The following is a 25,783-nucleotide window of genomic DNA, read 5'->3' as shown; positions in this document are numbered from 1 at the left end:
AATAATATTATAATAATATTAATAATAATAATTTACTAAGACGTATAATAATTTAAATAATAATGTAAATATTTAAAAAAAAAAACAGTCGCACAAAAACCGCGAGCAGACCACGGTGAAGTCACACAAATCGTGCGATTGAACCGTGGTTGAGTCGCACAAAACATGCGAGTGGACCACGGTCCAGTCGCACGTTTTGTGCGACTAAACCGCGGTCCACTCGCACGTTTTGTGCGACTCAACCGCAGTTCACTCGCCCAGTTTTTGCGACTTCCTTTTTTTTTAAAAAAAAATATACCGATTCAAATCGATCAAAGTACGTACCGGATCCGATTCATAGTCGTTTTCGTTAGTCATAGTTAATCGATTCCAACTAGCAGCTTGTTTAAAATCGAAGAACGTTTTTAAAGAGATAGTACCGTGTTTGAATTCGTATATCATACAAGGGCGCGTCTGAAAATTCAATATATATAGGGTCGCGATAAAAATGTTCGGGATTACGTTTAAACTTTAAATTTAATGTTTTTAAAGTGATAATAGTGCTATTAAGTGCGATTTACATTTGTTAAACAAGTTTTAAGTCCAGGGACAAATTCGTAATTTCATTAAAGGGGGAGGCGATAACATGAAAAGGGTGGCGATATATAACAATGCCCTTGGATTATTGGATTAATCATTGTTTACATTATACATTATTGGATTATTTATTAGTATTAAACGTAAAATCAATTATATATATATATATATATATATATATATATATATATATATATATATATATATATATATGTATATATATATATATATATGTATATATATATATATATATATACATATATATATATATGTATATATATATATATATATATATATATATATATATATATATATGTATATATATAATATATATATATATATAATATATATATAATATATATATATATATATATATATATATATATATATATATATATATATATATATATATATATACATATATATATATATATATATATATATATATATATATATATATATATATATATATATATATATATATATATATATATATATATATATATATATATATATATATATATATATATATATATATATATATATATATATATATATATATATATATATATATATATATATATATATATATATATATATATATATATATATACATACATATATATATACATACATATATATATACATATATATATATATATATATATATATATATATATATATATATATATATATATATATATATATATATATTTATATATACATATATATATATATATATATATACATATATATATATATATATACATATATATATATATATACATATATATATATATATACATATATATATATATATATATATATATATATATACATATATATACATATATATATATATATATACATATATATATATATATATATACATATATATATATATATATACATATATATATATATATATATATATATATATATATATATATATATATATATATATATATATATATATATATATATATATATATATATGTTGCAGGCTTCCATAAAACCGCAGCATATAGTTCAAAACTATATGCTGCGGTTTTGTGGAGGCCCGCAGCATATAGTCTTGCACTATATGTTGCGGTTTTATGGAGGCCCGCAGCATATGGTTGACTTTTCTGCTGCGGTTTTAAACTGCAACATTTATAATAGGCCATCTGCTGCTATCACTAATGATTGGGCCCAAATCGCAGCATATTATGGCCAAAAAACCGCAGTAAATGAGGTTTTTTCCACTAATGGTAAGTGAATATGTAAGAGTTGAAATGTGTAAGTGAACGTGTAAGAGTTGGAGTGTGTAAGTGAATATGTAAAAGTTGAAGTGTGTAAGTGAATGTGTAAGAGTTTGGATTGTAGAAGAAGGTTAGCTTGTGTAAGGAAATCGTGATAGCTTGTGTAAGTGATGAACATCATGGGTTACTCAGAAAGGATTTTGGTTCATCAAATTTTTGTTCTAATATGTACAAGTGAATATACTTTAAAATAATGGGTAAATTTGATCATAAATATATGTAGTTCACTTAGAAAATTTTACTTAAACTATACTTAAAGTTAATAATAAATATACTACTAATTTTTATGTATAAAATAATTAAATCAAAGTCATAAGGTTAAAATAATAAGTAGTAATGTTAGTTTAAGGAAGAAAGTTAAGTAACGTTTTACAAAACTGTGAATATAATAATTTTAAAATTTTACTTTTCGTACTATAAAATAATAAAATAAAGTTTTAGTGCTTATAAAAAGATTTTAAACAAAATAATATTTTAAAGTTTAATATTTGAAATGAACAACCAAAGGATTAGAGATTTGAATTGAAAATTCAGAATAATTAATCGGAAGATTAAGAGTAAGATTTTTGAGTCTGTTACACTACTTTACCCCAATAAAAATTTTAAAAAATTATATTTTTTTCTTTTACATGTGGTTCCATTTGACCACTTAAAAATTAATAAAAATCAAATGAGACAAATAAGAGGGAATATTATTTTAAACCTCAAACGACGTATTTAATCTCAAATGGAGCAAATATTATGTTATCCTCCCATATAATTAAAAAAATCTTTAAAGATCAATATCTTTCCATTATAATGAAAAAATAAGTGTATCCTGCCTTGATAGCCCCCACGTGTAAAACGGCACTAGCTGAAACAAGTCCATAAATTGGCCCCACTCTCCAACCTCAATGTGATCTCCCCGACTTCTACTCCCTTCCCACCAAACACTGTCTTAAATTTCCCGGACCAAAATTACATAAACATGGAGAATGAAACTGCTGCTGTAATCGAACAAATCCTAAGCGAAAACTCCGATTTCGGTTTTAATGGCGATTCTTACTACTACAATTCTAACAATCATTCAAATTCTGAATGGAAAACGGTGTCACGCCGTCAACGTAAACAAAAAGGAAAGTTTTCTGACTTGCCGGTAAATTCCTCCGCTGGTGTTGATCATCGTCATCGTCAAGTCGTCGAGGCTCAATTGGCTGTCCTTGATCAATTTAAGAGTTTTTCCGGCGGTGATTCTGTTGAAAACGGTGTCGTTGAACATGATGACAATGCTGATGTTGTAGAGGCTGAGAAGTCTAAGCCTAAAAAGGTTAAGAAGCCTAAGGTTTCGATTTCTCAAGCTGCTGATGAAATTGATGCTGATCATCTTGCTGCTTATCTTGTTGATATTTCTGTGAGTGATCATATTTGAAATGAATTTTTTTTATTTATTTTTTTGTTTTTTTTCCGAGTTGTTTGATTCTGATTTTGATGGAATCATAGGCGGAAAAGAAAGCTATGAAACTTCAGATGGCTGCGTCCACATACAAATTGAAACTTCAAATGAAATCACACTGTTTTGGGGGTTTTAATTTAAGTCATTCAAATTTGTTGGGTTTTTAATTAATGTTTTAAAAATTATGGATAGGTAACTTATGAATCGCAGCCGGATATACAGCTGATGAGATTCGCGGATTTTTATGGGAAAGCTTTTGGTTCGGTGGGATCAACGCAGTTTCCCTGGTTAAAGATTTTGAAAGAATCAAGTGTTTCAGAGATGGTTGATGTAAGTTGTTAAACATGATAAAAATTCCATTCGTTTTCCGCTTTAGGGTTGAATTGATAATTTGACTATAATTTGACTGTGGAATATTACATTTAGAATTTGGTAAAGAGGATTCTTTTCTATTCCTTGAAAATAATAAAAGTCATTATAATAGTAGAATAAAAAAACCTAAGGAAATTTTTGGGTTTTTATTAATTAATCATGTTTTGTCATTTTTAAGGAGAATCATCTATGTGATCTGCAACCTTTATTTATCCTTAATTTTTAATGAATTAGAACTGACTAATATAATCATTCTTGCATTTTGAAACATAGAAGAAAGTGATTGTTTTTGAAATTTCAGATACCTCTTTGTCATGTACCTTCTGCTGTGTACAAGACTTCTATGGAATGGTTAAACAAACAATCTGTTGATGCTCTTGGTTCTTTTGTTTTATGGCTTTGGGATGACATTCTTGCTGATCTACCAACTCATCAAGGAACTGTTAAGGGTTCCAAAAAGGTGGCTCGACTTCAACAACAATCACCTCCTTCAAAGTGTCAGGTACATCTTGTTAAAACTGTTTCAAGGATCTTTAAGTAAAAGACCTTTTTGTTAGCTATAGCTTCTGTCCTATGATCCTGGTATGACCCAATAATTTGCTAGTTTGTGGTTAATGGACAGTCTAAATGCATACACCGTGAGTAGATTTTTGTTTTTTTTCTTTTATTGGTTGTCTTTGAGCATCTAATGATAATGCATATGATTGTTTTGATATTTAGGCAGGAGGAACTGGCTTTGATGCTTGATTTTGACACAATAGATTCTTTGGATTTCGTTGTAGTCGGTTATTGAGCCATATTTTTAAGATGATTTTGGCTTTGTGTGGGTGTCATTACTTGACATATTTCATTTAATAATCATAATCATTATTTGTCAAAGTAATTCATGTTGTTTGAACTCTTAGCTTGAATGCTGGTCGCTAGATCATGTACTGACTGAAGTACAAAGGGCCCTGCTCCACTCCTCCATACACTGCAGTGAATCTGGATATTTTACTGTGTAAAATGATTTCTCTTATGAAGTTGTATGAACGATGAGAAAGAGGAAATTTTGTTTAAATGTTGGATACAATTTTGAGAGTGGAAGTTCTTCTCTCATTGTTAGTACACTGTTGACATGTTTATGAATACTCTATTGCTCTGTAGTTAAAAGAAAAAAGTCACATGGAATTCATGTAGCTAAAATATATTGGTCTAAGTGGTTCAAGGAAGTGTCCAATAACATGGTGTCTTCTTCTTAACCTAGTTTTTCTCAAAGATTCTGTAGGATATCATCTCTTGGGTTTATCTTTTATCCAAAATTTAGTACTGGATAGTATGATTTTGACTTTATATTCTAATCAGATAAGTCCCTTTAGTTATAACAAAAAGTTTTTGACCTTCTCTTTCCCTTTTTATTTTCAAACTTCACTCTCTTGTAAATTGTAAATTAAATTAACTATTAGGAGTACCATTCATTTCCTATACTGCATGAATTTTCTTACGTTATTTCAGTAGATTACTTATTTTGTGTCCAATTTGCTAATGCTTATTTTGTTCGGATCGGAGAAACTTATTTGCTGTTGCTCAGTTTTTATGCTTGTATAACATCGAATGACCTGGAAGTATACTTTCCAACTATGAAAAAAAATTAATTACTAAAATGAAATTGATATTTGATTGAGATTTTGAAATGGAAACCGTCTTGCCTATCATATTTATGTTGGGCACATATGCTGCAGAAGAAGCTTGATTTGTTTCAAGAGGATTATCATTAGATATCACAGCACTGATAATGTATAACAAGTTGAAGTGTATAACATGGTTCAAGAGTTTTATTTCCCATGTACTGATAGAAGTTTTATTAACTAATTAGCTTTGTATTTGATATTCTTAATCTATATGATAGTCCAGGGTTTACGATATTCTATTGAATATAAAATATGTTGGATTGAGAAGCTCAGTATGAACCAATGGCAATGTGGGGATGACTTTGAAGATTACACAACTTTAAAGTCTCTGTATTGCTTTTGTTGTTGTGTCAGTAGCTTAATTTAATAACTGACTTTGCAATAATTAAGTTTATAGGCTCCTGACAAGAGTTTTCATTGGATTGTTGTGGTTTTACAAGATGATAGATACAATAATAGCTACAGGGATTTTCTATCTTTCCTTTATGCATGTTTGGGAGGTTGAGATACATAGATTTTGGTAGATTATGCTCCTCAACTCCTCTGAATTCTACTTTTCTGAATGATACGTAATTGAGCTTCATTTTTCTACGTGTTACTTCTTGCTAGAGCTTTTAGAAAGGAAAATCAAGTTGAATGTCAAGGTATATCTGGTATTAAATGTAAGCATTTTCTTTTAATCATCAGAGTACTGTATTTGACCGTCAAATTAAGCATACTTGTCTTGTTTCGAGCTTTGCTCTAGGTTGTGAAATTTATTGTGTTTGCAATGGTACTTCGGCGAAAACCAGACGTATTGTTCAACCAACTACCTATCTTGAAGGAAGGCCAAAAATACTTTGGTCGAGAGAAACTTTACCTCACTATCTGGGTGATTACTCAGGTATTTTTGTATGATCGAATTTGAATAAGCTCCTTAAAACAATACTCTTGCCTGTAATTCAAGCTTGCATCATGTAGGCTTGCCAGGGAGATTTGGTTGTAGGATTGTATATGTGGATCCAAGTTCTTTTGCCAATGCTAAGTGAGAACGCTGTTACTCCACAATTCAGAGACTTGATTTTGCAGCTGGTGGAAAGGTAGTAATTGATAGAACTTCAAAACTTTTTCTCTTTGTTAGATTACAGGCGTACAACTTTTTGCTTTGAGTTCCCTTCAAAATTGTTTACTTTTCCTTTTTATTGTGTATGCAGAATTTTATTAATGCCAAAAGCTCGGCAATTACTACTAAATGGAGTTGTAAGAAAGGGAGAGCGCCTTGTGCCACCTGCAGCTCTTTTTACTCTAATGAAACTGTCATTCCCGTTGGCTTCTGCCAAAATTAAGGTGCAGATCAGGAACTGAATATGTTGCAGGACAATTTCGTCCCTTTCACCTTTTATTTTTGTTTCCTATTTCCAAAAAAAAAATCTTTTTTTCCTTCTCTAAAATTATGCAAACTGTTGTGAATTTTATGTTGGCACAGGAAACAGATAGGTTCCATGCGGTGTATCCAATCCTAAAAGAGGTTGCTTTGGCTGGGTCTTCTGGAGGCAAAGCATTGAAACAAGTATCCCAGCAGATTTTTGACCTTGCTATAAACGCTACCAAAGAAGGTGCGATTTTTTTTTCTGCTGTATTGGTATTCTTGTTGTCCATAGTCGTATCATTACGAACCTTATTTTTTCTCTAAATTGAGAAATTATGATATAGGTGTTTATTCACTATCTGAAGAAGCCGTAGATGTTGCTATTTGGTGTTTGACTGAAAATCAAGAATGCTATAAGCAATGGGTGAGGAATTTCTTCGGCCCTTTCCTCTTTTGATGAGACTGTCAGGATTTCTGTTTTTTCTTTTTCCTGCTGTTGCCTCTAGTTTCTTTAGGTTTTTCTCCAAACTTGTATATACTTGGGGAAATTTTTCCACTTTCTTCATATGTTTTTAATTCTAATGTTTCTTGAACAGGATCGTTTGTATTTGGACAATATCGAGGGAAGCGTCATCATTCTAAAGAAGCTATTTGAAGGAAAGAAGTTTCTGTCTACTTTAGAATCTTCTCCGGAATCTAATGTGGAGCAAGTGCAAACCATTCTTCAGAGTTTCAAGAAAAAGGTATTTGTGACCAGCATGAAATTTGAAAGATATATACTATATGGAAAGATACTAGAATGGCGTGTTATGGTTTTCGACTTTCAAAATTTTTAATGTTTTGTGCAATGCTGTGATCTTTGCATTTTTGGAAAACAGTTGCCTTTAAGGGATTTGCCCTCGTGTTAGGATGAGGTTAGGGGACTGCTAAATTTCACGTATCTGCTCAATCACACGGTGACGCTATAGAAAGTATAAGCATCATTTTGCTTTGTGGTGTTCTTTTGGCTCTCCACTCTTTTCTTCCTGCTTAAAATAGATTCAACTATTACTCTCTGAATTTTTTGTTGTATTCCTCATTTCCTAGTAAGTTTCTTCCTTTAGATGACGCTAGCATTGAACAAACTTCTTAAGGAAACATATTTTATGTGTGATTCCTAGTTTTAAGCTGCTTAAGACTTTATTCATTATTCTAGCAAACCTATATTCGCTGATTTTAAATCTTAAAACTCCTTACAGACTGAACTAGCTTTGGCTGGAAAAGAGTTTGAAGATCAGAAACGCTCGTTGAATGAGGCCGATAAATATTGCAAGTCTTTACTTGCCAATTTCTCCAAAGGATGGGGAAAGCGGGCTGCTGTGTTGTCTTCGATTATTGCAGTTACTGCTGCAATTGCATACACTATGTTGCCAGACGAGCCCTCTTACTGGCAAAGACTTTATCAAGGATTATAAAAAGTTTTACATTCTAAATTAGTTGCTGAGAGATGCTTGAGATCATTTATGAATAATTGGGGGAACGACGTGGTTCCCATAAAATAGAAGCAGCCCCAGACATACCCAAATAGATTGTATGTCATGTATTGTGTTTTCAGAGTAGATATGGATATGTTGGCGATAATAGTTGCAAGACGTTTCCCCATTTTTTAGGAGTTTGATTAAGATTCGTTTGGTAGTCTTGCTATTTTTTTTATAGTGGTTTCGAACTCTGGATACACCGTACCAACATAACACAAGAGAGAAAATTTAAATAGAGATATACCAATCATGAAAGTGGATTGCATAAACTTTGATTCCTGCTTTAATACTTAGTATCAATGTTGTATTTAGATATTATGTTTTTATGTTAATTATATTGGTTTAATAATACGCGATTTCATTACATAACTAATTCTATTATATGTACATGTATTTTGTTTTGTAATGCCACATATGTTAGTTTGTTAAGAGGTTGTTATACATCTTTCAACCTCATGTATATATATGTGTCTCGATGAATAAGAAATCTCTTTTCTTCTCTTCCATTCTTGTGCATTCGTCCTTTTCTCCGTCTAAACAATGGAAATTATTTTGTAATTGTAACTTGTAACGTGGTATCAGAGCAAGTTCGAGTATTTTATTCTTTTACTTTTCTTTTTGTTTTTCATTTGTAGTGATTATACAAAGTTCTTTTTTTCTCATTTATTGAAATAATCAAGAAAGTTTTTTCTGTTTTCATCATCATCATCTTACTCAGTGTATTCCGCTCGTAGAAAAACTATAGACAGAGTCTGGGGAGGGAAGGACGGCAGCAACTCATACCCATAAAGGAGAGCGCGGTCAAAGGAGTCCTCCGGCTCAAAAAAGATAAAGAAATGTAACTACACGGAAAAGATAAATTAAAAGCCTATAAATAAAATAAATAAGTAGAAAAAACTACAAAATAAAAGAAAACAAAAAAACTAATAATAAAGAAACGAGAGAAGCAAAATTCAAATGTAGTTTTCTTTTATATTTTTTCTACAATAGAAGCAAATTCAAATGTAGAGATGGTCAAAGGTCAATTTTGGGTTGGGTTTAATAAAATTCTTATTTAGATCCACTAATTTTTAGTGAATCCATACCAAGATTCGAACCCTTAAGGCTCTAAATATTTTGGACTTAGAGTTAGACCTATCAGGTATGATAGATCTAAGGTCTTAAACTGATTCTAAATGGATCTTAATTTAATTATTCAAATTTAAACTTTTTGCATTTTAGAGGTTTCATTAGTACTAAAATGGATTTATAAGTTGTATATAAGTCTAAATTGAATAGAGATTTAGAACAAATTTAAAATTGATTTTGGGGTTTTATAGTAGGTCAAATTTACAGTGGGTCTGATGGGTCTTGGACGATCTAGTAGGTCTAAATCTCAAATTGGTTTAGAGAGAGAAATTGGGTTGGAAGACCCTAGATCTAGAGCCAAACCCATTTAATTGGTGGTTACACAGATGTAATTTTTCCGATCAAATTAAGATGATTCTCGATTCTTTAGTCTAAGTAGAGTGTAGGAAGTTGAAAAAGTTTCCAACAAAACACCATAACATATTTTACTACAGAATGAAAGTACGTTATTGCATGTTGTTGCATGTAATGCTAGAAATTATGAAATGTGATCTTGGAGATCACGTAAAAGATTAAAATTGTATTTAGGAAACTTTTTTTTTCAGAAAATCAGTTTCTAAAAGAAATTTGATAATCTGCAAGTTTATATTGATGACCATGTCGCAGGTTTTTTTGAGTAAACAATTACCATAGCCTAAACATGAGTGTCATACTAAGGCTATGGGTTAGACAGAAAAGTTCGTAAATTTAAATGATTGTCGTTGTTATCATTGTAAAATCACATTTATGTAGGTTTATCAAAAATTAATTGTTTATATTTAATCTTAATTTAGTATTTTGTTAAAGATATGGTTTTGAGCGGGAGTATTAGAAATGTTCTGAAAAGAGGAGTTTCACAAGGTGGACCAAAATCATAATGATATAACCCTTAATTTATCACAGAGTAGGACTCAAGAGATTATTTGCAATATGGAAACATAGAGATGCCTATTCAATTATTCGGATATCCATCAAATATATTGAGACGTGACAGTGACAGATTCTAATTATAGATTCTTAGTAACGTTTTTAATGGATTCTATAGACATGAGTAATCATTTACTACATTGTTGTATTGTTCTATTTTTAACTTTGTTAAATTTCACCTTAAATTATGATTATAAAGACAATAATTGGGTCAGTAGTAGTAGTTGGTTTTACAAGATTTAATAAATCGTTCTATATCGATAGAATTGATATTTGGGCCACCTGCGAGTGAGAACTAAGAATTAAAGCATGACCATGCATTGTGGGCAAATTTGTAATTCAAGTAAGATTAGTTCAAAATCAAAGAGAGCAAGAAAGGGTTTTGCGGTAACATTTTAGTATTACAAGTAGTTGTGAATTATATTGGTAAAATCTGATATCATGAGACTTAGGGAATTCTAGTATTGTTATCTTGTTTACGAACAAGTGGGAGATTGAAAGATTAAGTTTAAGGATCAATCTAACGATAAATATTAAATATGTATGAGATTAATATGAAGACGTTGCTTACTAGAGAATAACGTACAGTTTTAGACTAATAAGTTAGACTAAAAAAAGTTAAAATGCATACTCCTAAAAGATCACTAAAAATAGATTAAGGATAAGTTATCATTGACCATGAATTTAATTAAGGTAAAAGAAGTGATATTAGAGTTTATTTGGAAAAAGATTTTCAAATAAGATTTTTTGACCTTTTGTATATAAATAAGTAGTTGTCGTTAATAGAGAAATCGACTAAGAAAAATAAAAAACAAAAGTAATCTTTTTCGTTCTTGTTTCATTCTTATTTTTCTTGGTGATAGCACACCCTGATCCAGATCATAGTGGACAGATTAGAGGTATTAATGGTTTGATACTAATATATATTATACAATAGTTTGCAATACTCATTCCCTCTTTTCTTATAGAAGTCAGGCATCAAAGGTTATTATAACTTTATGTATTCATATATATATTTATACATGTGTTCTTAAGTGATTGATGTTAAGTAACTTTTAGTTGAAATTTCACTAAAAGCATCTATTTTAGTTCCTACATCATGGAGAGCATTGAATTCTGGTTGAGTTCATGGTTGCATTATTGCTTAAACTCTGCATTGTTTGTCTAAAATGGAGGGAAAACCAACTAGAAACAGGTCTCTTAGCTCTATGCTTGGGGTTCCTTTCATCATATCATAAATTCAAAATCTCTTTCAAAAGGTAGAAGATAAGATTGTCTAATTCTTAAAGATCATAAAGAACCAAAAACATAACAAATGAGTGAAAGACTTGGGCACCAACAAGAATCAAGAGTCAACAACCCAGTATCCCGCACAAAGTCAGGGTTCAGGGAGAAGGGTAGCAGACAGATCATACCGTGCCCCCTCCAAGGAGACGACAAGGAGAAATGCGCGCACTCAGTGCAACAACACTAACTACATTCCATCACAAACAAATCTCTGCATCTCTTAACTCGCGGAGATGTTGCAAGATCTCTTGAAGTACACTTAATCCTTCATTCCCTTTATTCACAGACGCGATACAATGCCTTAAGAACTCGGTATCTGCCTCTAACGCTTGTAGCCTTCCATATACATGATTCATCTCCTTTTCCATTGCAACCCTTTTGTTTTCGGTTTCTCTATCAAACCCAACTTCATTAGTCAACCCCATGTCTTCCCTCTCTATATCATCATCTGATTCAACAAGATCGAGCAACTTCCTAGCAACAGAAGCCATTGTTTTCGGGTGATTTTCATTCGGTAAACAAGTAGGAAAACAAGAGACTAAATTCACTTCTTGGCTGCACAAATCTGCATTTGGTTCTGATTCCTCCAACAAGTTCTGATCATCCTGTTTTGCACTTTTCTGAAGCTTCTCTTCCAACTCCTTCAGCTCTTTTATTATCGACATTCTCTCTTCCTCGAGCTCCTCCAATGAATCTTCAATGGCACCCCATTGCTTAGAACATTCCATAAGAGATGTATCCTTGTTTAGATCAATAGATAGCACATCACTGTCATTATCAATGCTGCACGAAGAACAAAAATTCTCGTTACATTTTTGAATCAACATCATCGCCTTTTCTTTTGCCTCGTAATCCAAAACCCGCTCACGATACCTTCCTAGTTCCTTCTCGAGCTCTTCTTTTTCTTTCTCGAGCTTGGATACTGACTCATTTAAGACGTTCAATGCTTCTTGGTCATACTCAGATTGCTCATCCATTACCCTTTGATAATGTAGTGCTTCCATCTGTGTTGCGGCTTTCTCCTCTTGAAGCCTTGTTATCATTGCCATTGTCTGATTTGCAGCAATTGCAGCAGCATTTCTTTCTGCTTCTAGTTCTGCGTACAGCTCATTTCGAGCTTTTTGTTCTGCTTCGAGATCTAATTTGAGTTGTCTTAGTGTAAAGAAAACATCACGATCTCCTCCTAACATCTTGCTTAGATGACTTGTGTGCTGAAACTCTACCACTTTAGAGTGGGACTCTGCACTGGATAGTGTCTTGTCTTCACTTCTAGAATGTTCCATCTGCTTTCCAACTGAAACAGTGAAAGAAAGTTGTTTTCATTAGTGATACTATGTTATAGGAAGCATGAGACTAAAGATTTAACAACTTGATTAATCCAAAACCAAGAAGCATGATTAGCTAATCTTCATTATGAATTGTGAATCGGAAAAAGCGAATTATGGTCGATTTTGGGCTATTTTTCAACAATTTTGAGCGAATTCTGAATTCAAAAGGCGAATTAGCTGGTGGATTATGTTACAATAGTTTGACTTTCAAGGTAAAATTCAAAACCCCATAAATATCAAATATGAAAATTTCTACTTACAATTCTAATAGAGTATACAATATACTTAATCAAAGGCTTAAGCTAATGGTTGTAGCTGCAATGACTATTAGTTCCTCACGTAAGAGCCCTTTGAATTAGATTTATGGATGCAGCACAAGCTTTTCTCATACCTGGTCTGGTCTTATATAAATATATTACTTGAAATGAAATGAGTGTTGGATGAGATTAGAACCCGTGACCTTTTGTCACATTGGCTCTAAGAGCTAACTCAACCAAAAGCTTTAAGTTGATGGTCGTAGACCCCATAATATATTATATTCTATTAAACTTCAACTGCAAGGTAAAGGAAGAACCAACCAGATTGAGCCTATTAATCAATTCCATGTTACTTAGACTCAGGTACTGTTATTGGATATTGGTACATGTCTAAGTGTCAATACGTCTAAATATTCAATTTTACGCCTAAAATGAAGTGTCTAAGTGTAATACTAATGTCCAAACATCAAAGATCAGACACAGATACGTGAAGTAAGATGAAGAGTCCGAGTAACACGGATTCAATTGCTACAAAATACTTGGAAACATATGCATTATACAAAGAAACTATCATTTCTACCTGCATGATCTTCAACTTGATCACCTTGACTACTGTCCTCTTCTGCTGTTTCTCTAAGGTAAAAACTTCCAACATCAGAAATGATCTGATGTTCACATTCTGAACCACTGTGATTACCATGATCACTGATCACTAGCCCGTCTCTGACAGTAAAACAGCGCGATGTATCAAGTTTATCGCCCAATATTTTCTCGCAACACAAGCATTTTCGAAACTTTTCATTACTGTCAAATGCACAAAATGGCACATTTTTGGGTGTCTTGGGAAAACATTCCCCACACATTTGCTGTAATTCAGCAAATGTGTGATGATTTGGGCAGTAACCCAAGTTTGATATTTGAGTAGCATGAATATCACAAACTAAAGATTTGTAGAAATCCGCGGTTTTTGAAGGCTCGATCAAATGATCGAGTCTAGAGCATAAAATGCAGGGTTGTTTAAGGTTAAAGTAAGCTGCAAATTTGGTAATTATGTAAGAAAAGAAAGAGTTAGATAGAAGGAGAAGTATTAGGATCCACTCAAGAAATATAGATGATAAAACAATGATGATTTTGTAGCTGTTTTGGGTTAGGATTGCAGCTATGTTAGGAGCCATTATCAGTTCTTAGTTAAGAAACTGTTTGAGAAGATATTTGTAACATGTAGGTTTTGTAACAGAATTATGCTTTGTATTCTTGGTTTGAATAGAAGTAAAACACTGAACCAAACAAGGTAAAAGAAAAATGACATTCAGGCTTTAAAAGTTCAAGTATAGAAAAAAGCATCTCGCCTTGTATAAGACCGTCTTGCAATGAGATGGTCAGTTTTTTCTAGAGCTGAGGTTTAGGTTGTTCGCTGTTACTAAAGCTAACAAAGAAGGCGGGTCAAAAAAAAGTCAAGTTCTTTGTTCGCTGTTAAATAACAGCGAACAAAGGTTTTACCTGGTCAAACGGGGTTAAACTTTTGTTCGCCGTTACTTAAGCGAACAAAAGCTTGACCTTGTTTGACCAGATCTCCTTTGTTTGTAGTTATTACGAAGACCTGGTAAAAAAAAATCAAAGTCTTTATTCGTTGTTAGTAGCAACGAACAAATAACTTGACTTTTTTTTACCAGCCTTTTTGTTTGCTGTTAGTAACAGCGAATAACCCAAACCTCAGCTCTGGGAAAAAAGTGCTTACTTTGGAAAATATTATAAAACATTGCTTATTGTTTGACTTTTTCATATTATTTTGCTTATTTAGTTCAAATTTTCTATTTTTGTAATTGATCATTTTGAAACTATAAGATCATTTTGATAGATTAAATGTACATGGGTCAGATTATCTTACCATTAAACCGTCTTATTTAAGAATTTGCGTAAAAAGAAAAGATGAGTTAAGGTGTCAATAATGGCCCATACTCGTGGGATGGCCAGGAAAAGTGGCAAAGAGTAAAAGTAAGGCACAATGATGGCCACAACTTTGAAAATGTCCCTTTTTTGACTTTTTTTTTCCCTCTAAATAATACTCGTTGTAAACTTTAAATGGTCCCAGAGGCCAGAACTATCAACAAAATACTGAAAATAAATTGTTAAAACAATAAATAATACTCCCTTTTATCAACTTTAGAGTCAATTCACTTTTACACGCTTGTCAATATACTAATTTAATCCTTAATATTAATAGTAAAAAATTTCAATGAGACAGCCGAAGAGCAAAGGGAATAGGAGTATCACATCTAATTATCTAAAGAGTAACAGTGTGTTTGAAGAAAAGAGTTCTAAAACAAAGAAAGAAAACAAACTAAATCTTGTATGAGACGGTTTCACTATCGAGTCATATACATGGGTTGAATAGCCTAATTAATACAAATAATCAATATATAGACTCTTTGTTTAAAGTTCGTTTCACCGAAAAATGATTCTCTCATAAGAGTAGGTGAAGGAAAAAAATTATATCTGATAGCAGAGAGCTAGAGGCATAAAGTAAAGCCTTTGGATATAGAAATTAATAATCGTTGTTTCGGCTTTAACTTTTATGAGGTGTTGATTATGTTTCCCACCATCATATTCAATCAAGGAGTATTTTGTTAACTGTGTAATGATTCAATTACTAGCTACATTTGGTTCTATTGCTTGTAGGTCACGAGTTTGAATCTAGTCCATCCTTCAACATCCGCTTTTCTATCTCGATGAAGTTTCATGTTAAGGGGCATATTCTAGGGTTATTAGTTATAACCCTTAGTTTATGCGTTTGGTCGAGTAACTAGACAATACTTGGCAGCATTACAAAAACCTTAAGAACGTGATCGTTTGTTTTTGAACAACAAGAAAAGCAAAACATATTTATTGCATCTCTTAACAAACTTTCACCCCTAAACCGAAGTAAAAAAAATTAAAAAAATAGTAGTCGAAAAGAATACACACTTGCTGTTTTCTCGCTATATCTTACTATAAGTCTACGCTCTTTAGTAACACAGCAATTTGATGCTATGAAACTACAATAGACAAAAATCAATTTACAAACATATACAAAAAGATATAATGGTAAATTCAAAAAATCAAGAATTCTGGGATCCTTGTGCATCTTCAACTCTTTTTAGGTTTAATTCTTCGGAATCTGGCTTTGTGAATAGCTTTTCTATTAATTCATCCCAATTAGCTTTCCCACCATTTGATTTCGGTTGAGTGTTTGATGATTCCTCGTTCGGATCATCTTCCTCCTCCTCCTCCTCCTCCTCCTCCTCGGCTTTTGCATCTTCAAAGGATTCCTTGTTGAAAGATATTGCATGAGGCACCTTAAGACTTACCGCTCTTTCCAAAGCATCCTTGTGTTCCTTTTCAATAGTCTGCAATCTCTCAATCCTCTGCACTCTTGGTGGACTCGTTACTGTGTCGGAACAGCTCTCCTTCATTATCTTCAAAAAAAAGTAACATCAAGTTTTCAAATCCTATTTAACACGAGCAAATCAATAGTTTCTGTTTATCTATGAATGACAATAACTTCAAACACAATGCTAATCCAAATTCAATAAGCCTGCACAATTGACAGTTCTAATTGATGATTTGCAGACTCCTCCTAGTCTACGACTAGGGGATAATTTTGTAAGGCGTATTTCAGGATCGGATAAAAGTTAATAAGATGAATCATGAATCTCTCTCACATATCACTTAGTTTGGAAAAGTAAACTCAGATGAACTTTCTAGAATGGACCCGAAGTCTACTAACAGCAATCATCTCCAGATATTCAATGTTTAAAACCAAAGTAGTCAAAAAAACTCCTTTCGGAAGGGGCGGGGAAGGCAGGGTGCTATACCTGACCTTAAAAATTCACATCATAGGTGACTAACTATGCAATGTGAACTTTCAAAATTTTGGTTTATAAAACTATGTTCTTTCACCCAGCCAAGAAACATAGCTAATAACTCTAGTTTACAACCAGGCCAAGTAGTACGGAAGGTAATCTCCAAGAGGAGAACCCATAAAAGGGCGGATTCACATAAGTCAGTCCAAGGGTCATGGATCAGTGGCTCTACAGAGTACAACCCATAGCTCAGCAATCCCCTTGGTTTAGAGCTTTTGTAAATTAACAATAAAACACATAGCAATAATTAGAGGTGAGACCCAACGACCCGAAATCTAGATGACCTTGTAACTGAACCCGATTTGACCCGACTTCCATGATGATTTACAATTATGAAAAATACAATATGGACACAAAACCCGATTTCAAACCGAGCCGAAACACCTAACTCGAAATGACCCGAATGAACACCTTTACCATTGACTATGCATTAGACATCAGAAAGCTCATCCCAGACATCCCTCGTAAGTACCAAAACGTGACAAAAGTAGAGAAACGTGCACATAACTCATCCACTACAAGTGCACTTTCATCTAATGATATCTACTTGTTTCCTCCATCCATCATCTTTATTATTTTTGGTAGACAAGATGATTTGCATCACATTTTGGTCTAACACAGAGATTTCGGAGGCTACATACAGCTACTAAAAGAGAGCTTGAGATATTAAAATAGATGCTGAGTTGAATCAACTTACTTCTAAAGCCTTCTCTGCTTCTTTTTCAATCCAAAGAATTCCATGATCAGATGTAGCATTACAGGAAAGCACAATATGCTCAAATCTTCCTTCGACAGGAATAGCCGTTCTGACTTCTGGAGGAAACCTTCCACATCTGAAAAAGATATAAACAGTTAGTAAGTCATTCTGAAAACGACCACGGCTCCAGATTTTACATCAAAGAATCAGTAATTGTGTGGTGTACAACTGTATAAGACATTGCATGCAGACATGCTCGGAAGCAGATAGTCGAAAATATTGAAACAATTTTGATTGATACAATAACACGTATGATGAATCTATGCAAAAAAAAATTTAAAAGTAAATATAAGCAAATATGGCCGAGCTCCTTCTCTTTTATAAATGATGTGTTGCAATTTTACACTCTAGATCAGTAAAGGGCTTGTAGTCAAAGTTTACGCTCCTAATTTCCAATTGTTTGATGGCTAATTCAAAGCCTTATCTACTTGGAGTATCAAGATAGGTGGACATCCATTATCCTGGCACTCCAGAAAACAATATGAAAGAAAATATGTAATGCAACTAGCCTGTCAGGCTGTTACCCTTCAAGATATGGCGTAATCCACAAAGATGTTTCAAGTCCTAAATCCTAAAGGATGATATATGGAGAGGCAAATAATACTGCTTCAGCTGATGACTATGAAAACGACGTTTTTCTACAATAACAATGCCAAGTAACATTTATGAAGTTGGCTTAATTAGTTGGATTTGTGACTTGGTTTTTGTATGATTACCAATTAACATAATTATCAACTTCAATATTTCAAATAAATTTCACCTTGTTGACACCTATGCAAGTGGCTGGAGCCGGCTCAACTGCTTGGTCGACTGGCTTCAGTCGAGTGACTGTGTTTTGGCCTGTTAGTTCGTGCGGTTTTTTGCAATGTTAGTTTTATCCGTTTTGTTGGTTAAGCTATAACTACCAACGGTTAAAATGTGATATATTCTGAATACTTTGGGATGGATTGATATAATAACGACATTGGTAGGGGAATCGATGTTGCGTTTCAAGGAATGACATTTTACTTCATGAAATATTGTGTGCACTTCTATAAATATAGAAGGAATGTGGGTTATTTCCTACATCAAATTTTCTGAATTCTCTTCCTCTTTACATAGAGAACTTGCAATCTTCGATTGTAACTTTTTGTTTTCTTCTTGCATTTAAGTTTTCTCACATCGTTCTAGTTTCTTTGTGCTAAGATTCCAGTGAAAATTCTTTGAATCTCAAAACATATTTCCGGCATACATTCCCAAGCACCGTAGTAGGGAGAAAATGATGTTTTAAGAAGAGAGTCTCGCCTAGAATTTATATCAAGTCACATACAAAACCTTCTTGCTACATTGTTCGAGTTTTAAGATCGATATCTTGGAGATCTCGATGGTGTACATAAATATAGATCTTGGATTGTCATATGTAATTTGTAACCTACTAAGTATTTATAATTTTGTTTTATAAAGTTTATTAATTTAAAGTCACATTTACAACAATCTAAAACATCATCTTTTGAATTACAAATGGCAAGTCTTAGGGATTTGACTACCAACTTCGTCAAACTTGACAAGTTTGTAGGAAATAAGTTTAAGAGATGGCAAAAGAAAATGCTATTTTTCTTAGCTACTTTAAAAGTTGTTTATGTAATATGTACACTAAGCCCTAGTGAAAAGGATGATGAGACTCAGGAAGATATCCGCGCAAGGAGTAAGTGGGACAACGATGACTTCATATGCAGGGGTAATATTCTCAATGGTATTTCTGATACTCTTTTCGATGTCTATCAAAATATTAAATCTGCTCAAGAGATGTGGTCATTACTTGAAACGAAATATATAGCAAAAGATGCATCCATAAGAAGTTTTTTACAAGTAATTTTAATAATTTTAAGTTTGATGACAACCGACCCATAATGGAACAATTTCATTAAATACAAAGGATGTATGATAATCTAAACCGTCATGACATAAAAATGGTTGAAGTCTTTGTTGTCTCTAGTATTATTGATAAATTGCCACAAACATGAAACGAGCACCCTCAAGCACAAAAAGGAGGAGATTGATCTTACCCAATTTGTCACCCATTTTCTTATTGAAGTTGGGATCCATGAGCAAGAGAAAGGGAAGGATCCATCTTCGGTCTCTACCATAAATATGGTTGGAGAGAATTCAAACAAGTCTAAGTTTGTGAAAAATAAGAAAAGGGGCTCTAGTTCTTTCAAAGGGAAATCTTTTAATTTTTCCAAGAAACCTACGGTTGGTGGGTGTTGGTTTTGTGGAAAACTGGGACATCGCACGAAGGATTGTTTTCTCTTTAAGAACAAGAATGCTAACAAAGAGGAGGCTTCTAATAGGAAAGACCTCGTGAAGTGAAGGTACTTCCTCACATGTGTTTAAATTTAATTATGGTTTGGATTTGAAACAAATATTGTTGTGTGCAGGATGATCTATCATGGTACATCGATTCAGGTGCTCTTTACATGTTTATGCTCCTAAGATTGGACCTGAATCGATGTACCATGATAGATCATCTTGCACACAACAAATATCATTATTTGTTTCATTTAAATCCAAACTAGAATTAAATTTAAACACAAGTGACGAAATACCTTCATTCACGGGGTCTTGGCTATTAAAAAAGCCTCCCCTTTGTTAGCATTCTTCTTCTTGAAGAGAAAACAATCTTTCTTGCGATGTCCAGGTTTTCTGCAAAACCAACACCCATCAACCATAGGTTTCTTAAAAAATTAGAAGATTTCCCTTTGAAAGAACTAGAGCCCATTTTCTTAATTTCACAAACTTAGATTTGTTTGAATTCTCTCCAACCATGTTTATGGTAGAGATCGAAGATGATCCTTCCCTTTCTCTTACTCATGGATCCCAACTTCAATAAGAAGATGGGTGGCAAGTTGGGTAAGATCAATCTCCTTCGTTTTATGCTTGAGGGTGTTCTTTACATCTTTCTATGTTTGTGGCAATTTATCAATAATAATAGAGACAACAAAGAGTTATATGTCATGACGTTTTAGATTATCATACATCCTTTGTATTTTATGAAATTGTTCCATTATGGATCGGTTGTCATCAAACTTAAAATTATTGAAATGACTTACAAGAAACTTCTTATTGGATACATCTTCCGCATGTATTTTGTTTCTAGTAACGACCACATCTCTTGAGCGGATTCAATGTTTTAATAGACATCGAAAAGAGTATCAGACATGCCATTGGAAATATGACCCCTACAGATGAAATCATCGTTATTCCACTTACTCCTTGCACGGATATCTTCCAGAGTCTATCTTCCTTTTCACTAGGATTTGGTGTACTTATTACATAAGCAACTTTTAAAGTAGTTAAGAGAAAGAACATTTTATTTTTCCATCTCCTAAATTCATTTCCAAAAAACTTGTCAAGTTTGACAAAGTTGGTAGTCAAATCCCTGAAACTTGCCATTGTAATTCAAGAAATAATGTTTTAGATTGTTGTAAATGTGACTTTAAATTAATAAACAAACTTTATAAAACAAAGTTACATAAACTAAGTAGGTTACAAAATCACATATGACAATCCAAGATCTATGCTTATCTACACCACCGAGATCTCCACGATACCGATCTTCAAACTCGAACAATGTAACAAGTAGGTTTTGTATGTGACTTGATATAAAATCTAGGCGAGACTCTCTTCCTAAAATATTATTTCCTCCTTACTACGATGCTTGAGAAAGTATGCCGGAAATATGCTTTGAGATACAAAGAATTTCACTAAAATCCTAGCACAAGTAAATTAGAACGACATGAGAAAAATTAAATGGAAGAAGAAAACAGAAATTATAATCGATGATTGCAAGTTCTCTATGTAAAGTGCAAGAGAGGAAGAGAATTCAGAAAATTTGATGTAGGAAATAACCCACACATGCCTTCTTTATTTATAGAAGAGCATACTACATTTCATGAAGTAAAATATCGCTTCATAAAACACAACCTCGATTTACGAACCGATGTCGGCCTTAAATCAATTCATCCCAATATATTCAGAATATATCTAACCGTTGGTAGTTATAGCATAACCAACAAAACGGAAAAAACTAACATTGCAAAAAACCGCGCGAACTGGAGCCAAATTTTCTTACATAACCAACGAAACCGTAATTTTCTTACAAACAAATTGTAGACCAAATTGGAAAACCTTAGACCTGACCAAATACTTGAATTACGATTTGGTCAAGTTTGGTTGCGGTTTCAACCAAACTTTGTGCAGCCGTAACTGCAAATGAGATTCAATCATGATATAAATATTTTCTTTAGAACATTATACTACTTTCAAATCATCTTACAAAATTATTATTTTGCGAGATGGAGTTGGAATTACTCGATTTTTCTTCTTATTTATTTTTTCCGATGAGAACACATTTATGAAGAGTGAGGAATAGTATTATCAATAGTATTTGAATTTTTATAATGTAATTTGTTTTAGAAAATTGAATTTTAAGGTTTTGAATATTGAATATTTTAGAGTCACATTTAATAAAGTTAGTTTTTATTCTTTACATTAGTTTCCTTAGTGAACTAAGTGTGGTGATAACACTCTTAAATTTTGAACCCCATATCGTGAAGCACGTTTTCTAAAGATTTAAAAGTACAAATTTGAGAGTGTTACATATCTTAACTCCTAGCTCTTTGAAGCACTCATAATCAATGCAATAAATACCTAGATTCACAATCATATAGGGGATGAAAAGGTTAAAAGGATGGCGTCATATCAAAAGTATAGAAAGGAGCTACCACTAGAAGCGATTCTTACTATATTTGATATTAATATGTGTATGGCTAATCAGAAAAATTTGGATCATGAATAAAATCCACAGAATAACTGGCTTAGCTATCATTCTTAACATTAGAAGAGACTGCCAATGCAAGTCTTAACTTACCTGCAAAACTTCCTTTCTACAATATGATACATTCGTCCAGGAGCATATAGTCTTCTTGGATCTCTAAGCTTCCTATCTTCTGGAATAAAGGTGTCTCTCAAGCAAATCAAAAGCATCAAACAGGGCAAGCTGTTGAAAGCATTTAAGGCCTGGTTTGAGAAATTTGAGTAACAAACTTACTTTTTTACAGAATTCCAATTTAAGAATAAAACAACTCAAAAGAAATACACTTCTCTTCCTTTTCAAATTTTTAGAGACTTAGAATATGACTAACCAGAAGATTGATTTGAAGATATCTTCTAATGGAGTGGCTGTTCTTGGTAGAAAGTCATCCTGAATAAATCAATAAACATATTGTTGTGAGGATTCTTGTGGACATCAGTTAACATTGTCAAAAATCAAGCAATAGTCATGATTTTTCTAAGCAAAAACATTGGTAAGTCCATAACATAATTCTTTCCCTAATTTATGAGCTTAAATGATGTGTTTTTATGCCATTTTTCTACTTTTTATTGGATTTTACGTTTGGGTTAGAATTTTTGTGTCTCCACCTTTTTTGCTAGTAAAATGAGTATTTTCTGTGGAAAAATACGAGTTTTAGAGGAATAGAAACACTAAACAAGGAATTGGATCGAGAAAAGAAGAAAACAAACTAAAAGTCTAAAAGCCCAAAGTGGAGACAAAAATCTAACATATGTTACTATTTTGATCATAACTTTTAATATACAAGTCAGAATTATGCGAGGCTAGTATCATTGGAAAGAAGATTTTAAGAGCTTTCCAACAACATATTATATGTCTCAAACAAACACCTAGATCTTTAATTCATATAGTTCATCCCATAGATTTACAGCTTTTAGTAGTTTGGATAAAGAAAATCTAATTCTTATTTTATTTTCTTGATGTGTGATTTTAAGAATTTAGTAAAATAATAACTTACTTGTGTTCAGCCCACTTGCTGCACGTAAACCGTGCACTTATTGTAAATAAATTTTCACATCAAACACACAAATCTATCAAAGCAAAGAAATACAATAGCTTCACCACGGGGATCATGCACCCATCATTTCCCTCAAGCCTCCAAACAAGCATTCATTAGCTTATGCCTCAAATGTACCATCGCTCCCTCACTAACCAAGCTCATTGCAAGGTAAATTGCACTCAAAATAAGCTCAAATCACTCCCGAGTCCCAACTACTCCAAAAGCTCCAAGGCTCCATAATTCTCAATCTCTTTAGCAACTCATGCTCAAAGACGCCCAATTCATTAGCTTATGCCTCAAATGTACCCATAATCACACAAAACACCAATTTACTCTAAAGTATAAATGTGCATAAACATGTGAAAATAAACCTAAACTGCCTCCCAAGTCCCAATTACTCAAACATAAGAATAAAAGTAACCTAAAAGTAATGGTAAACAGCACTTGTGAGAGAGATGATAACATCAATGTAACATAAACTGCTAAGTGATTATAACAAGCATTCATTCCTTAAGGCCATCTATAATCTCAAATAAATATTTGGTTGTACTATTGTGTGCTTAAAATTTTTAATATTAATCACCCTCAAGTACCTCATTCTTTGCTAGCTTCACATTTTCTTTCTTTCTCATTAACAATCCATACAAGAATTTATGACATGCTATTCAAGCAATATTAGGGTGAAGAAGGCTAATTGAAATTTCCGCTCAAATTTTTCCAATTTTGAATGGAATTTGTTTATGAGAAATTGAAGGGACATAAATTGTTCGAATACCCTCCCTCCTTTTCCTTCCCAACCCAACTTTTATCCAAATTATGAGAAATGGAAACCTTCCTTCCCTTTCCTCTTTTTTATTCTCAAAACATATTTTTCCCTCTTAGAAAACCTGTGCAGTTATACGAACCCATTAATATCCCCAGTATATTCACTCCCTAATTAGTATACACCATTTTTGCAATTAAACAAATGTAAAATCTTGCAAAAATAATTGAAATCACATCACATTGACCAAAATATGATGCCCAAAATAACTAAAAAAAGTAGAATCAAGATCACCTGAAGTATAACAGAATGAATAACATCAGCATATTTGACAGCCAAATTAAGCGACATACATCTAGCAGGTGCAACCGCATAACACCTAACAAGATTTCTGGGAATACCCCCAAGTTTATTCCCATGATTGACAACCACAACAGACAACAAAGACGCAACACCAGACCCTAAAGAATGCCCAGCAAAAACCATCCTATAACTCCTTCCATTCTCAACCCACAACTTCTTCAAAGTCTCGGATTCCTGATTCAACAACCAAATAGCAGATTTCAAAAGCCCATGATGTACATACCCACCATCAAACATCTGCATTCCAAGTCGATTATCAAGTAAAAGTTTATAATCAGATTCCATTAATAGATTCAACCCACGAATCGCTAAAACAATTTCATGGTTATCATGATCGGCGTAGATAATGTAAGGTGGAGCTCGGCCTTGAGTTTGTTGGTAAGTGACGCGTTTGATGAACCAATCAGGATTTAAACGGTACCCACCAGGAGGGGCGAATTGAGGGTTGCGGATGTCGGGTTCGTAGACAGCAAGAATAAGGCGGCAGATGCGAGGGACTGGTTCGAATTCTTCGGGAGTAGCTGAAGGCCAAGTAGCACTGTCGTTAGAGCCTATGTAAGTGCAGCGTTTCCATAACCAACGAGAGAAGCCTATAAGAACAACGCATTCAACACCACAGCAGCATACCGACATTGTTGGAGCTCGGTGGAGGAAACAAGTGGGGTTGGTTGAAGGTTGAAGCTGGTGTACTGTTGGGTGTCAAAAGTGGGATGTTAGTTACTAGAAGAACTAAATACTTCTAGTAGATACACCTAATTTTGGCCATAAATGGATACTACTCCCTCCACATTCTAAAATAGTTGCTAAATTTTGATTATAGTAACGAGACATTGCTTATCGTTTAAGTTTATTTTAAATATTATAGTTAATATGTGAGAAAAAATATAGTCAAGTGGGATTCTTTAATCGCATATTTTCATAACAGTTATTTTTTTATTATTTTTAGATGTGTATAGTTCAATATATAAATAATCAAAATAACACA

At 32.9% G+C, this 25,783-nt stretch overlaps 3 protein-coding genes across 4 annotated transcripts; 1 reads left to right on the top strand and 2 right to left on the bottom strand.

Annotated features, from left to right (window-relative positions):
* The first annotated feature begins 2,711 nt into the window (after positions 1-2,711).
* LOC130804161 (uncharacterized) lies at positions 2,712-8,717 on the top strand. The gene is made up of 10 exons (XM_057668509.1): positions 2,712-3,267; positions 3,502-3,639; positions 3,983-4,183; positions 6,097-6,234; positions 6,312-6,430; positions 6,545-6,677; positions 6,817-6,946; positions 7,044-7,123; positions 7,296-7,442; positions 7,938-8,717. Exons 1-10 carry the CDS (start codon positions 2,845-2,847, stop codon positions 8,151-8,153), a joined length of 1,725 nt encoding a protein of 574 aa, XP_057524492.1. The 5' UTR covers positions 2,712-2,844; the 3' UTR covers positions 8,154-8,717.
* Positions 8,718-11,231: 2,514 nt separating this feature from the next.
* On the bottom strand, positions 11,232-14,424 carry LOC130804454 (myosin-binding protein 3). Of its 2 annotated transcripts, XM_057668888.1 has the most exons (3): positions 13,703-14,424; positions 12,411-12,831; positions 11,232-12,320 (listed from the first exon to the last, which is right to left on the bottom strand). In XM_057668888.1, the coding sequence occupies exons 1-3, from the start codon at positions 14,295-14,297 to the stop codon at positions 11,735-11,737; spliced, it is 1,602 nt and encodes a 533-aa protein (XP_057524871.1). In that variant the 5' UTR covers positions 14,298-14,424; the 3' UTR covers positions 11,232-11,734. The 2 variants fall into 2 exon arrangements, with proteins under 2 accessions (XP_057524871.1, XP_057524870.1); XM_057668887.1 differs by having other exon boundaries at positions 11,232-12,831; positions 13,703-14,423.
* A 1,547-nt stretch (positions 14,425-15,971) lies between these two features.
* LOC130804324 (uncharacterized) lies at positions 15,972-25,545 on the bottom strand. Its single transcript, XM_057668718.1, has 5 exons — positions 24,730-25,545; positions 22,965-23,023; positions 22,691-22,819; positions 17,722-17,857; positions 15,972-16,577 (listed from the first exon to the last, which is right to left on the bottom strand). Exons 1-5 carry the CDS (start codon positions 25,429-25,431, stop codon positions 16,221-16,223), a joined length of 1,383 nt encoding a protein of 460 aa, XP_057524701.1. The 5' UTR covers positions 25,432-25,545; the 3' UTR covers positions 15,972-16,220.
* Positions 25,546-25,783: the final 238 nt, after the last annotated feature.

The sequence above is a fragment of the Amaranthus tricolor genome, chromosome 17, assembly GCF_026212465.1.
Source record: "Amaranthus tricolor cultivar Red isolate AtriRed21 chromosome 17, ASM2621246v1, whole genome shotgun sequence".
Lineage (NCBI taxonomy): Eukaryota > Viridiplantae > Streptophyta > Magnoliopsida > Caryophyllales > Amaranthaceae > Amaranthus > Amaranthus tricolor.
Note: the sequence above shows the minus strand (reverse complement) of the source record. Positions and strands in the feature narration are given on the sequence as shown.